Genomic DNA, 15,716 nt, shown 5'->3' with positions numbered 1-15,716 from the left:
TTTTTTTTTTTTTTTTTTTTTTTTTTTTGCTTCAAGAGAATTTGTCATTACTTGTTAATTTTTTTCTGACGGTTGCTTTAAAATGCTTTGCAGGCAGCTCCAGCATCTGGTTCATCTCAGCATGGGAGTTAGCTGATTGTCTTTTCTAATTCAAGTTGTGATCTTCTTGCATCTTTGTAGGATGGGTGATTTTGATTGTATCTGGGTATTTTGACTATCATGTTGGGAGATTCTGGGTTCTATTTAAATTGTTTTATTTTAGCAAGCAGTTCCCTTTTTTAGGGTTAGCAAGCAGGTCCTAGCCTACTTTTGTGAGTGGTTCCAGTAACAATCTACCTTTCAGAGTCTTTACAGTGCTTCTTTGGTTGGTTTGGTTTGTCTCTTGCTTCTGAGGCTCTCCACACTCCTTGTTGGTAGTAGCTGAGGAGCCAGGTGCCTTTAGATGAAGGAAGGGAGTCTCCAGCTTGCGAGGACAAAAGCATTTCCTGGGCTGGGTGTTTGTTGTGGTGGAATCCCCCTTACTAATTGTCCTCTGTCAAGTGGGGTCTCTAGGTGAGAGAGAGGAGTCCCAGGCTGGCGGTGGGAAAAGACAGCACTTTCCTGGCAAGATGCAGATGGGAGGCTTTCCGTTGGCACCCTTGCTGTTTCGTGGGGCTTGTCTAGCATTGTTGGCGGGACTTCTGTTCAATTTGGTGGAAGAATAAGGCTACCTGGATGCCTTCTCTTGCTAGACCGGGTATTGGGAAAAGCTGGGCCTGGGTTATCTTTTGCTGGGTTGGGGTGGAAGGGATTATAAGATGCCCTGATGCTGTGACCTGCGATTTCGGACAAACTAACCTTCCTCTTTCTACCTTTCAGAGTTCTCTTTTGATTGTCTCTTGTGTTATTTCCAAGGTTTTTATTTGTGCTCAGCAGGAATAGAAAAGTCTACACCATCTTGCTTAGACTGGAAGTCCTGTATACATACTTGTTTATTTATTTATTTTGAGACGCAATCTTACTCTGTCACCCAGGCTGGAGTGCAGCAGCATGATCTTGGCTCTCAGCTCACTGTAACCTCTGCCTCCCAGGTTCAAGCAATTCTTGTGCCTCACCCTCCCGAGCAGCAGGTATTACAGGCATGTGCCACCACGCCCAGCTAATTTTTATATTTTTAGTAGAGATGGGGTTTTGCCATGTTGACCAGGCTGGTCTTGAACTCCTGACCTCAAGTGATCCACCCTCCTCGGCCTCCCAAAGTGCTGGGATTGCAGACATGAGCCACTGTGCCCGGCCTATATGTGCTTATGTAGGCGTAAAACCTCTTTAGAAGGGTACACAAAGAATTGATAATATTGTTTCCCCTGGGGAAGTGACTTGGGGGATATGAGGTAAGAGAAAGGCTTTGTTATATACCTGTTTTCATTTTAATCAGATGAATATATTATTGTATGAAACATGAAATGCAAAAGAAGAAAGAAGTCTTCTAACTCAGCCTTGTTTTCAAGCACAGCCAAAGATTGTAACATTGGCCAAGTAGTGTATGGATTCAACAGTTGGTAATTTTATTAAATTTCACTGACTTTTAATTTCACTATATTATGACTGCTTTGATCCAGATCCCAGAATATAAGAATAATATTCTCAGTAGATTTCCAGTTTGCTCATACATTTTGAATAACTGCAGAATACAAATGTGTAATTTAGTAGAAGTAGATGCTTTTGGCAGCATACTAGTACCCTAATCACCTGAAAAAATAATATTTGTATGACATTAAAACAAAATTAATACCAAGACGCTAATTACATGAATAGACTTTATGTTGTAATTATTAAACTTGCAAACAACTAAGCATAATTAATGCCTTAATTAACATATGACCTGAAATTTTAGCTTACAAAATTAATAAAGGCAATTAAAAGTCACATTTGTAAAGTGGATTTTAAAAATTACAAGGAAGTTTGATGTCACTTTTTTTCCCTCCTTATTTTGGGGGACATTTTTGTAGATATTACAAAAATCAATTAACTGGCGATGCAATTAGGGCATTCCCGCCCACCTCCCCTCCCCCAGCACAGTGTCCCAGCCTGAAGCCTTAATAGTCAAGTTCAGAGATCTTCAGTCAAGGACGTCCACCAACAGGAGTGTCCAACAACAGGGGTGAGCAGCTCCCAGGCCCACTCCTCTGGAGAGGTCTAGGGCAAAATGAAACAGCAAAGACTTTTCTCTAGGTAGCATCTAAGGAAAATATAAACTAGAAAATTGATTTTGACTTTGATCAGACTCTGCCATTTCCATGTAGCTATTTGGTTCCAAGTTGCACCATTGTCATTTTTCCTTCAAAACATGCTTCTTAAAGGCATTTCGGTCCCTATAACACATGATGAAGGTTTCAATCCAAAGCCAAAGAATTTCCCGTTAATAGATAAAAATAGAGACTCAATAAGTATTAGTTGGCTAAGGATTTGGAAAAATATTAGATCTGGGTTTCTACCTCATCCCTTATGCCAAAATAAACTCCAATTGGATCAAAGATTTAGTGTCAAAGCAAAATCATAAATGTGCTAGAAGCAGACAAGGTGAATATTTTTATAGTGTTGTAATTGTAACAAGGCTGAGTTACCTTTAAACCATAATAGGTAAAGCAAAAATCTTAAAAGAAATGACTAACAAATTTGCCTAATTTTAAACTTCGGTACAGTAAGAAAAAACAGATAGGTTTAAAAAACTTAATTCAAGACTAAATCAAGAAGTAACTGATTAAAATTTGAAACTTTTATTTATATGTTGATCCTTTTACCATATAAAGGCATAGCTTTATACTTCATAAAAAATAAGTAATTGAAAATATGCATTAAAATATATGTATAGGATATTAAGTATAAGGAATAATTAAAAGAATTTACATGTTTAATAATAGCTTACAATGTGATTAAATAAATTACCAAATAACCGTAGACCACAGCCATTAAAAATCAGACTATTTAATAACATCAAGATATTTTCATAAGACTTTGTTAAAAAAAGAGGTAGTTCAAGAATATAGATGAATACAACCTGATTTTTAAATGTCTTTTCTGGATAGGAAAAAAAAGACTAGACGGAAACAAAATATCAATGATAATTATCACCAGAGGTAGGTAGGATTATGGATAAATAATTGCCTTCACTTATAGTAATTTGCAAATTTTCTACAATAAGAAAAGGAATTTTGTACTCAACATTTCTTTTCTTGCAAGTTGGAAAACAGTTTAATCATCAGTCACCAAAACCCACAAGTTTTTCTTAAATGTTTACAAGCACAAATCATTCCACTATTTCTGTTATCACCACGTCCTTCATGGTAGAGTATCACAAGTCAAAAGTTTCTGGTTGTTTCATCCACTTAAAACTATGTGTAAGAAATAACCTGAGTCTTAGCAACTGTAGGCTTCAATGTGAAACTGTCAAAGCACTCCTGGGACTTTGGGAGACGAAGGAGGGAGTACTGCTTAAAGCCAGGAGTTCAAGACCAGCCTGCACAACAAAGCAAGAACCCATCTCTTTAAAAAAGTAATTTAAAAAAATTAGCTAAGCATGGTGGTCCTGATAGCCTGAGTAGCTAGCCTGAAGTCCTAGCTACTCAGAAGCCTGAGGCAGGAGGATTGTTTGAGCCCAGGAGTTCGAGGCTGTGGTGAGCTATGATCACACCACTGCACTTCAGCCTGGGTGAGAGAGTGAGGCCCTGTCTCTAAACTTACAAACAAACAAACACTGTCTTGGAAAGATTTTCTCTCTCTGAAAGCAGCTTCCCTGTCCAGAAGGTGGTTACGGTCTACACATCTTTCTTCCTCCAACTATCCAACAGACAGTTAAATACCTCAAAATGTCCTAAACGGTACCAAAATATTGTCAAGACAAGTATCAGACAGGCTACATGCTTTCTTGGTGTGACAAATATCAGAGTTTTGAGAAATTCATTAAACTCATCATGGCATCCTTGGAGGACTGACATACTACAGTACCAGGGCAGAAAGTCTCATGTAGCAGGAAGCCGGGAACCAGTGCTTCTTTCATCACTGATAGGCCTTTCTAGACTTTGGTCTAGAGATGATTTTTTTGTGGTTTGAGTTGGGGATTTGTCCCTTTGACTTTAATTTTCAAACATCTTCCCTCAGATGTTTGGGTTATAGTGGTAGCATTTCTCCCTTAATATATTTTTATTCCTTGGATACTTAAAAAGACATTTCAAAGTTTTCCAAAAATAACTAACTTGGAAAAAGATCAAATATAAAAGATCAAAATTAAGGGCTTGAGAACTATAGCTTACAAATACAGCATTTCACCAAACTCCTTTTATTAAAAAAGAATTTCTCTACCTGATTCAGTGATGCTATATTAGATGGGTTAAATGACAGCAATTGGCTGGGTGCAGTGGCTCATCCCCATAATCCCAGCACTTTGGGAGGCCGAGGCAGGTGGACCACATGAGGTCAGGAGTTCGAGACCAGCCTGGCCAAAATGGTGAAACCCCATCTCTACTAAAACAAATACAAAAATTAGCCAGGCGTGGTGGTAACACATCTGTAATCCCAGCTACTCGAGAGGCTGAGGCAGGAGAGCCACTTGAACCTGGGAAGTGCAGGTTGCAGTGAGCCGAGATTGTGCCATTGTGCTCCGGCCTGGGCAACAAAGTGAGACTCTGTCCCAGAAAACAAAAAAAGCCAGCGATTGATTGTGGTTGGTTCACTTATCTCTCTCTCCTCTCTCTCTCTCTCTCTCTCTCTCTCTCTCTCTCTCTCTCCCTCTCTCTCTCTCTCTCTCTCTCCCCCTCTCTCCAAGTCTTTCCTAAGGCCCAGCATCATCAGTAAATTCTTTCATAAAATCAAGGTCATGACTGTCTATTCCTAACTCCTATGTTGTAGAGCAGGGAACATTGGATCTAAAATTTGGATTACCTGGTCTTGGCAAGAAGCTTGTGTCGTTAACGGAGGCACCTGCCAATCACAAAATAACTGTCACTAGTAGCACAAGAAATATCACCATTGAACTCTGTACCTGTAGGTTTTCTTAATTTCTTCATTTGATGCTCCCTTATGCAGACCGAGAATTTCATATAGAGCTTCTCCTGTTGTTGACAGAGTCCGCTGTCTTTGGTTAGGTATGTTACATGCCATTTTCTAAGGCTGCAAAACTAAAGGGGAGAAAATAGCCATGAAGGTTATGCACACTACTTCCCACTCTCCAAAGGGGCAGACAGCTCATTTTTGACCTTTTGTAAAATGACAATCTGAAGAATATTTGTGTACCGACTGCAAAAGGAGGGAAGAAAAAGGTTAGGAGAGCCAAAAGCAGAGCTCTGAAGCAGGGTGTTAAAGAATACAGGCAGCCATGCAAATGGAGCAGGGCTTTGTCCACATGGCTAAATAGAAGCAAAATGTCATCTAAACACCCAGCGAATTCAGAATTGTTGAGAATTAATCCTCACAGGCCAGGCAAATGTAGAGTTTTTTGATGTTTTGGTTTTTTCTGGAATTTGCTTAACTTCTTTTTCACATATTTTCCAAATTTAGCCAGCAATGGAAGTGGTGGATATGGAACAAACAGTGGCTGAGGGGTGTTGTTCAAATTATACTAAATTTTGGTTAAATAGGAGGAATACGTTCATGTAATCTGTTGTACAACTTGGTGACAATAGCCAATAACAATATATTACATATGTATGTGAAAATTGCTACAAGAGTAGCTTTTGAGTGTTCTCACCACACAACAAAATGAGAAAAGAGCTAATGTGTACGCTAATTAGCTTACCTTAGCCATTCCACAATGTATGTACATATAAGTCAAAACATCAACCTGTACACCATAAATATACACAATTTTTATTTGTCAAATAAATGAGTCAACATAATAATTCCAATCCTAAGACTACAGAATGTAGAGTTAGAGGCCATCTAGGCCAACTTAACAAATGCCTTTTGGGGTGTTCTGGCCTGAGATCATTGTAGTAGTAGATAATTTTCCTGTTACCTGTTTAGCTCTCCTTTTTGTGGGGAGTAGATAGGTCCCCACTGCAACTTGTGCTTTTCCTGAGACCCACCTCAGTCTTACCTGATGTCAGTCGACCAGGAGGAAGTACCTGATCCAAGCCAGACCAATTAGAATCCTTCCCTAGGATTTTAAAAATGTAGAACAGTCTCTCAGATGGTGAAACCTATACAATGTAACATTTGGGTATTGTTGGCTGGCTTGAATTGAGAAAGTGAAAGCCTCAGTGGGGTTCAGTTCCTGGTTCCAGTTGTCCTTGGGTCCACCTGCAACTCTTACCCTACCACAGTTTGCCTGTCAGCCCTTCCTTGGATTGAGCCAATAAAAATTCCTCTCCATGTACAAATGTACACACATATTTTCTCTTGCGTGTTTCAGCTAGGTCTTGATCACTGTCAACCAGGACTCCTAGGTGCCATTATACTCTCTCAATTAAACACCAGTGGCAGCTCCCCGAGCATCGCCAAGCCAGACTAACCATTGCGGATGTTTCTTAAATCACTGCATCTATTCTGTCTTTAAGTTGAATGTAGCTTATGGGTACTTGGGAAGGACTATGTTGGGGAAGTAATAGTGATAAACTAAGATATTCAAACCCAGTAGATTCAAATGTATTGTGTTGACATTTCTAATACAGATAAGAGTTATGTCTGCTTTATCGATTTTTCTCTATATGCAACATCCAAAAGAACCCATTTTGATAGTTTCAATTTGAGGGAAAAATGTATTTCCTTTTCATTATTTATGTCATGAAATAAGATAGATGTCATGATTCTCATAAATCAATGGAGAGTCGTAAAATCAATTTTAACAAGGCACAGAGAAGCACAGTTTTCGTGCTTGTGAGCATCCTGCCCTATGACTCACTTTGTTTGCTTCCTACTTGGATCTTGCTGTCACTAATCCAGGAAAGAGATACACAGTTTACTGAAGATAATCTACTACACGAATTCTGATAACAGCCACAGCCAACAATTCAATTACAGTCATGCACTACTTAACGATGAGGATATGTTCTGAGAAATGCATCCTTAGGGGATTTTGTCGCTGTGTGAACATCACAGAGTGTATTTACACAAAGCTAGATAGTAGAGCCTACTATACGCCAAGGCTATATGGTCTAGCCTACTGCTCCTAGACTACAAACCTGTACAGTGTGTTACGGTATTGAATATTGCAGGCAACTTTTTAATGCCATGGTAAGTATTTGTTTGTATAAACACATCTAAACACAGAAAAGGTACAGTGAAAATGTAGTATAAAAGATTTTTTTAAAAAGGTAAAAAACACTTGCGTATGACACTTGGCACAAATGGATCTCGAAGGACTGGAAGTTGTTTGGGTTGGGAGTCAGTGAGTAAGGGTGAGTGAATGTGAAGGCCTAGGACATCGTTGTACACTTTTATATAATGAGCAATGCAGTAGGTTTCTTTACACCAGCATTGCCACAGACATGAGTCATGTGTCACACTACATTATGATAGCTACAGTGTCACTAGGCAATAGTAATTTTTCAACTCCTTTATAACTTCCGGGACCACCATTGTATATATAGTCTGACATTGACCAAAATGTTGTTATTCAGACAACTGTAGTTATTCAAAAGCCTAAAGTGCGGGCTAGGTCTTCAGAGAGGTTGCAGACTAATATGGGATTCAAATGTGTAAGCCAATAATGAAACTAGTGTTTGGAATCAGAGAAGTACCAAGTATAGAGATCAAACAGAGGAGGATCTCCTAGAGGAGAGGTTTGTGCTTGGGAATCGTGCCATCAGAAGCCTCACTTTGTGCCTGGCACGTATTAGGTATTTGGCAAATGTCCTCTGGGTGATTCAAGAGTAAGTGCTTAACTTGAGTGGGATTGGTAGGGACAGCCTCACGGAAAAGGTGAAGTCTGAACTGAAAGCAATACTACCACTTGCTACTATAGAACTTGGTTCATATTTTTCTATTATAGCCCTTTTATCTATTCTAACCTTGGACCTCACGACCTTGGTGGCCAGTGACTTTCTTGGTCAGCTATTTGCATAAATCAACATGAAAGAGGACTTCTGGGTTTGGGGGCTGAAAGAGGAGGGAGGAAATTGTGATTGGGATGTAGCTGAGAGAGAAGAAGAGGGGAGTCTAGACCAGATGTTGCCCACTGGTCTCCTGCCCTGCCCAGTATCATGTTTTTGAGCTCTCCTGGGGGAGAACTTAGAGACTGAAGAGATGTTTGCATGAACCGTCTGTAAAAATTAAAAGGAACAAAGATTTCCAACTTTGAAACTGTATCATAGGGACAGACAGCACCCAGGCCAGGCTGGGCCAACATTTTTCTACAAAGAAAGTAGCGACAAAGTGGCAGAACAGTCAGGGAACACTGCTGCCTACCCCTTCCCCTAGCTCCAGGCCTGATAGGAGAAGGGCTGGTCGCAGAAGGCTCAGAGTGATTTCAGAAAACATTTGCAATTACCCCCTAGGGATATTCAGAAATATCTGGGGTGTTTGGAAGCTCCAGAATCACAATGTAGGAAAGACTCAGTACCAGCAAGGGGCAGGAAGAGTGAGGGTGGGCAGCTGAGTGGGGGTTGCCTTTAGGTTGCTTTGTGTATACTTTAACTGGGATAAAGAAAACATCATTTATTCAAATTTAGAATGGGGATGATGTGGACTAATATTAATGGAGATAATGGGGATCAAAGGTAGACACTAAAGCTCCTCTCTGCAACTCTACCTGCATACTGGTACGTCTCTGGGAGGATTTTGAGGGAGATGGGGGCCTGTATTTGTACAGGTGAGGTCTAGCAGCACAGCAGAATGAATTACATGAATTCCAGGAAAGCCACATTTGTTTCCATAGCCAGTGGGCCTGGGAACAACAGGGTTGTTATGCTCAACAAAACATTATTCACTCACATGTCTCTTCACACTCTGAGCTCCTTAGGGGCTAGAATCCTATTTTCTATTAATCTTTGTAATAAAAAGTCTTAAGAGCTGTTTTATTGCATGAAAGGGAAGGAGAACAGGGAATTAGACTTTACTGAGCCCCTCCTATGTGCCAGAAAGACAACTTTCATATGTGGTAGCATTTAATCCTGTTATCAGTTCTTGAGGGCAACAGAGACCCCCAAAAGCTTAGGAGTAAGATAAATAAAATGGTTTTCTGACAGTTAAAATGGGAGATTGGTGCATGCTGGATCAGGAAAAAGCTGTCTTATCATAAAATCATCTTAAAGAGATAAATTGCTCCTGGGCCTGCAAGACCTGATAGAACCTGATTAAACCTGATTAACTGCATAATCGTAACTGACAGTGTCAGGTTCTTCTTGTGTCAGTTATTCAGGAGGATGAGCAGACATGGGCAAGCAGAGAAAAACAAATGCGGAGGGCAATGCTGGCTGGTCCATCCAAGCGCTATTGCAAGGAAGGAGGGAAAGGACTCAGGCCCCGTTGGCCAGGCGGTTGCTCTTGAGAGAACCTCATCCGGGGATTTCAGCCTTTGTTGTTAAACATTGGACTCATCTAACTCCATGCTCACAAGCCTCCTTCTGGTTGTTATCTGGCATTCTATATAAGCCTTCTCAAGGAAGAGAAGGCACTGGTCACATGGATTCAGTTCTTCCCCCTGGTCTCAGAGACAATTCTGTCTCTTGGTAAATGAATAAATTGGCATCTGATCATGATTTGTCAAGATCCACCCACAAGGAGGACATGAATTGGTCATGTTGACACAAGTGGTCTGGTTCCAAGGATAGCTGTTTCCCTTCTTAAATTAACAGACATCCAGAGTTTGTGCCCATCCAGAGAACGTGGCTGCAGGGAGTGTGGCCTTCAGCAAGGCCCTGCTCTCTGGCTGCCGCCAACTCAGCTGGTTGAGCTTCCAAGGCTGAGAACGGGACAGACTTTTACTGTTTTGACCACGGTAAGTTCATGATATGGTGATCAATGCTGTCATAGGAAGTCTCTTGGAAGACAAGTGGCTGGTAGCCCCTGAGGGGCAATAGGCATATACCTCTCTGCTTTGCAACCTCATTTTATAAATCAGGGAAGTGAGTCTCCCAGAAGTAAAGCAACTTGCCCAGGTTCACACAGGTGAGTTTTGAATTTAGAGCTATCTGGTTCTAAAGCCCGTGTTCTTACTAGAGTGTCATGTGAAGTAACACTTGACATTTGTAAGATGCTTTACAAGTGATTTCCCCCAACCAGTATCTCATCTGATCCCCACAGGAACTCTGAATAGTGGTGATGCTGAATTGTAGCAGCCTTGCACTAGTGCCCAGTTGTAGGTCGTGAGGGGCCCTGTGTCTCTGTCCAAGTTGAGGGGCTACAGGAGGGCGCAGTGGGAGCTAAGGGCTACGGTGGCAAGTGTTTTCCCTCTGCACAGCCACTGAGCCTGCACATGGACTAAGAGGAGCTCCTGAAGGAGTTAGTTAGGAAAGTAGAGTTAGCTGGAAGTAGAGGAACGTGTGGGTTATGCAAAAATTTCAGAACTTCTGCAGGGAGGCCAGTTTGTAAGCCACACAGGAAAGAACATTCCTGGCCTCTGAGTCAAAATCTCCTTTGGCACCTCCAGGAAGCCCTGTGGCTCAGGGCTATGGGAACCACAAGAGCCATAGCCCTGAGTGTTTCTAGTCTTTGTTAAGCTTGCTCCTACCATCGATGAAGAAACACTCTCCCCTCTCCATTCCATAAAACTCCTGGTTCTTATTTCCTTGCTGACTGGGTGGTGACAGCATGTTAGGTTTGGCATTGGGCAGCACTTTTACTGGGTACACCAATGTCCATGAGCAAAGCAGCCTAACGTCAGCATTCATGATTTTCACAGAGGAAGACTGTAGGGTTTCTGGAGGTGAGGGTGCCTGGATCTGGTCCAGTATCCTTTCCAGGGTGAGGAAAGCAGCCCCGGGGAGGCTGCAAAGCCCTCTGGCGCCTTTTGTGGACATTTTTCTCCAAAGCTGCCTCCTTTAAAATTATCCCAGGTGTAGAAAAGGGAAGATGGGTCCAGGTGGGGACTGCTCCCAGCTCCTTCCAGAGAACAGTCCTGGAAACAGCCTGAAGCCCATCCTTCCCTTCCCTAGACCTTTGCTTCTTTACCCTTCCTTTTCCAGTGGGGAAAAAAAAGGACAGATTCCATTTTTCAAAGAGTTTCATATGTAGAAACTCACATCCAAGAAGACACGGTAGCTAGCTAATCCTTTGACACGGTAGCTAGCTAATCCTTTGGTTAATGATGTTTTTTTTCCAATCATCACTTCATTTAGAAATTGAATCACATTATAATCTATTCCTGCTAAACAAAATCCAGTAGCCAACTTGTTTTATGATATGGATTGATCAATATTCAGAATGGGTGGTATAGACAGTTTATTGTGTTTCATCTTCTTTTGCCCTATTCTCAAAGATTCCCTTTTAGACAGACAACATCTTTTAATGAAGAAACTTTTTTTAAAAAGTCCGTTTGCATTATGCTAAGATGCAAGCAAAAGATAGTTGATCAATGTGGGTAGTAGTTGGCTGACTCTATAGACTGAAACATGAAGGAACCAAAAGACCATAAGGTTGCTTTGTGCCTCGAGCAGCAACAACACACTACTTTTTCTGCCTTCCTGTTAAGCTAGAAACCAGATTCTTCATATATTATTGATTTCTCTGATATTTAGTTTCAGATTCAATAGAGTAATACATTGAAACCCTTAATGGTGTAAAGATGTTATGTCCTGAGAACATAATAACATAAAAAACTCTTCCTTAAGTAACCTTAAATAGTGGAGCCATAACCTTTTTTAAATTCCTTATCTAAAGTGCAACTCTTAAAACTCCCTTTCTTCCTGTAACCTTTTGAATTATAATATTTCTATGCAAATTTCAAGTCTTTATTATTTATTTATAGTTTCTCATTTATCAAGCATCCAATGGGGAGAAAAATCTTGTTGAGCAAAGTCATTAAGTGATTTAATTTTAAACATCCAATACATGATATTAATCTTCTGAACTTAAAATTACTTTCTAGCTGCACGACAAAGCCATTAATATTACAAAAAGCATTGACCTCTATAGAGTGACTACCAAACCAGGTATCACGTGCCTCTTGATAATGGATGTAACTGAAAGAAGGTACAGCCCCCCAGTGACAATAAGCACTGACTCAAAATGAACAGAAATTTTAAAGGTTCTAATTCCAGTAGTCTTAAGAGTGCTGATCTAAATTTTTCATGTTGAAATGAAGTCTTCCTTTCAAAACAAAAGAAACTTCACCTATATCTATTATGTGCATTTTGAAAAAATTGAAAAAGTCAATGCCTTTCTTGGCAGAGTCCTTTCACAACTGAGAAAATGAATGTGGGCAGAGGAGATTAGATCATTAAACACAGCAAACACACTTTCTATGGCATTCACTGGGAAAATCAACATGCTTTACCATTTTGTCATTACTTCTATGATTCCTCCATAGAAATTCATTTAATGAAACAAAATTCCCATAAGCCCAAATAATGTATCTTAAAGCTAAATGCACATCCAAAATAGAAATCCTATATTTAAAAGTAATAATTCTCCCTAGCATGATTGGTTATTTGCTATTTGAAAACAATGGTCTCAGCTGAACATGGTGGCTCACACCTGTAATTCCAGCACTTTGGGAAGCCAAGGTCAGGAGTTCGAGACCAGGCTGGCCAACATGGTGAAACCCTGTCTCTACTAAAAATACAAAAATTAGCCGTGGTAGTGGGTGCGTGTAATCCCAGCTACTCAAGAGGCTGAAGCAGGAGAATCGCTTGAACCAGGGAGGCGGATGTTGTGGTGATCTGAGATCACGCCACTGTACTCCAGCCTGAGCCACAGAGTGAGACTCTGTCTCAAAAAAAAAAAAAGAAGGGAGGAAAGAGAAAGAGAAAGAAAGAAGGAAAGAAAGAAAGAGAGAGAGAGAGAGAGAGAGAAGAGAAAACAATGGTATTTTCATTGCACTGGTCCTTATATAAACGGCAACCTGAAGATGGGGCAACTTAGAATGTTGTTAGTAATCCCCGGTACCTGTTCCTGGAACCCCGAGCCCTGATTCTGTGTCCGCAAACAGGAACAACTTGCTGTTTTCAACTGGTCTGGAAGTAGATGTGCAAGGAAATAAAAGAGGGCAACAACAAAAGCGGCTGTTCCATACCTGTTCCACTGTTTTAAAGCAAACAGTTGCTCCTTTCCATCCTTCCCCCCGTGCGGGGTTAAGCAGGTCAATAGAGTCAGGTTACTTTTCATTTGTTACTCTGTCAGCCAATTGGTTATCCCTCTGGAAAATACAACAAAGAGAGAATAAAACATGCATGACTGTAAAGCTTGCAATTACAAGGCATGAAATGATACTAAAACATATGCCACATCCCACTTTTGATCCTTTGTTGACTGGTGCTTGGTTCAACCAGACACCACTGAGGAACTGACTCCAGAATCTCCACCAGGACTCTCCATTAAGGAATCAGCTCATCTCCTGACATGTGAAATGGATTCCTTCAAACTTTATTTTCTTTTTGGTTTAAGGCTAGTACTGATCAGCTGATTTAAAATTACTGGAAAGACCATGCAACATTAATAAGGGGAAACTTTAATTGCTCGCTATTTATTAACGCAATATTTTCAAATCTGCATATTTAACACTCTTCTAGTTAAGAGGCACTGAGTCACAATACTGACTGAGGTGGTTTTAAGGGTTAAGGCATCTCTTGCTAAAGCAATGCTCACACTCTCACAGACATTAAAAAGTCTTGTGAGACAATAATTCCTATGATTTCGAGTAAGATCCTACAGACTGAAAAAGTCTTACATTAGGCAGGTTTTATTCCTGAATTTGGCACAGTGGGGTCCTGGGGGCTGAAGGAATAGTTTAAGTGTGCTGCTTACCAAGACAAGAAGTCAAGCTTCAGGTAATTTTGCGTGAATGATTCAGAGTACTCTCGCCTCTAGAGGGCACTGTTTTTTTAGATACCTTCAGATTTCCAGCCAGAGTTTATGAAGCAGCCCATCATCACAGAAAAACAAGAAGAAGAAACACGAAGAAGGAGAAGAAAAACAAACAAATTCAGAACTAAATACCCAAGTTCCAGCATCACTTCAGCTTAAGGACAGTGTCCTTTGATGAAATGAAAATTGTTCCTATATAAATATGGTGAACTTGTGAGTAGCTTTTAAAAACTTATGTTTTAGTTTGTTTCAAATTTAATCTAATAAGAAACACTTTTAGTAAAAGTCGTTTTACACAATTAATCACTCTCCTTAACCATTAATCTTCGTTTTAAAGTATTACATGGAACGTTAGTTTCAAAAAGTTAAGTAGTGCTAAAATGCTTCAGCAAAGTGGAACTGTAGCTGTGTTTCAAAGAGAAAGCGCAGTATTCACAACAATTAGTCACCTATTGAATTCGAGCACTGGACTAAGTGCTAGAAATATGCTGATAACAAAAGTCAACACAGACCCTGAGTGTGTGAGTCAAAGAGTTACAGCCTCTGAGACAGGCAGAGAAAAATCAAAATGGTCACTCAAAAAGTGGAAAAGTGAGACTTTGGAGAGATGCTATAAAAACATAGAATCAGTGAACAGTTGAAGATCAGAGAAAGCTTCCCTGAACAAAAACAACTGGGCAACTAGTGCTTTATCTAGTTCTTTATCTGAAAAGAGCTAGATAAAGGAGTTGCTGGTAGAAGCAAATATATTCCAAGCAGGTGGAAGAGCATGTTCAAAGGTCCTATGTGTTTAAGTCGGAGAAATTGAAGGGACATTCTGATGTGTGCTGTCATACATAGGACGTCATTACATGCCTATAAGCATACGGCTTCCAATATATCATCAAAAGATACAGCCAGAGATCAATGGGATCATATTCCACGTAACCAGGTGAGGCTTTCTAGAAATGATGAGTTTCAAATGATGTTTGTAAAAGGAAATTACTCATGGTAAGCACATTAAACAGTTCCTTGATTCAAAATGCACTAAATGTATTGTAAAAGCATTTCCAAGTGGATCATTTATGTTTTGAAAAAGAGAACTTAGTAGATCTTCCAAGATTGAATGAAAGAGTCCTATCTGTGAAGTAGGAAACTGACGATAGAACTATGATGGGGAAGAGGGTTTTACATGCTATTTTCCTTGTTTCCTCTATTTATGGGGTCTTCACTGTTCTCTTAGGGGCTCCTAGGGACCTTTTATACACCTCTTTCAGTTGCCACATGTGGTTAGGGTTATTTTGAGAAATGACTGGTGCACCAGCACAGAGTCTGCAGCAGGTACCAGATGAATTATCTGACTATTCAACCGAAACTGTCTAACATATAAGCATTAAGATACATACTCTTTCTTTTAAATTTCATATCTCAGCAGGCTCAAACACAACTCGTTTTGAACATGTGATGTGCAAGGAAACGATGAACAAAGGTATTATTATTACTAGTATTATTATTTTTACTACTTCTCTGTATCATTTATTATTATTACAATATATGGAACTCAAGCCATCACTTTGTAAATTTCAAAGAGATAAATCATCTGGTCAAGATTCATTGTGTTAACGTACTTTGGAAAGGGAAAATACAGGTGGCTGCTTTGATTGTGTAAAATGAAAAAGCCGTCACTACCACGCCAGTATCTCAGAGGTAGCTACTGAACAATTCTGCCAATTCTTCTGTAAAACCAAGTACTTATATACTTCAGAAGAACAAACTGAGTAATTCCTATTATGTTGTATCAC

General features: G+C 40.0%; 1 protein-coding gene across 2 annotated transcripts in view; it reads right to left on the bottom strand.

Moving 5' to 3' along the window:
- DNAJC5B (DnaJ heat shock protein family (Hsp40) member C5 beta) overlaps window positions 1-15,716 on the bottom strand; it is a 69,395-nt gene that overhangs the window by 39,275 nt on the left and 14,404 nt on the right. The window contains exons 2-3 of one of the 2 annotated variants that reach the window (XM_037745367.1): window positions 13,145-13,267; window positions 5,018-5,153 (exon numbers count right to left, since the gene is read on the bottom strand). In XM_037745367.1, coding sequence (XP_037601295.1) covers window positions 5,018-5,136 — 119 coding nt within the window. In that variant the 5' untranslated portion in view covers window positions 5,137-5,153; window positions 13,145-13,267. The other variant, XM_017547473.2, reaches the window with a different exon arrangement.

The sequence above is a fragment of the Cebus imitator genome, unplaced genomic scaffold (genome assembly GCF_001604975.1).
Source record: "Cebus imitator isolate Cc_AM_T3 unplaced genomic scaffold, Cebus_imitator-1.0 Scaffold198, whole genome shotgun sequence".
Taxonomy (NCBI): domain Eukaryota; kingdom Metazoa; phylum Chordata; class Mammalia; order Primates; family Cebidae; genus Cebus; species Cebus imitator.
This window is presented reverse-complemented; position numbering and strand designations above follow the sequence as displayed.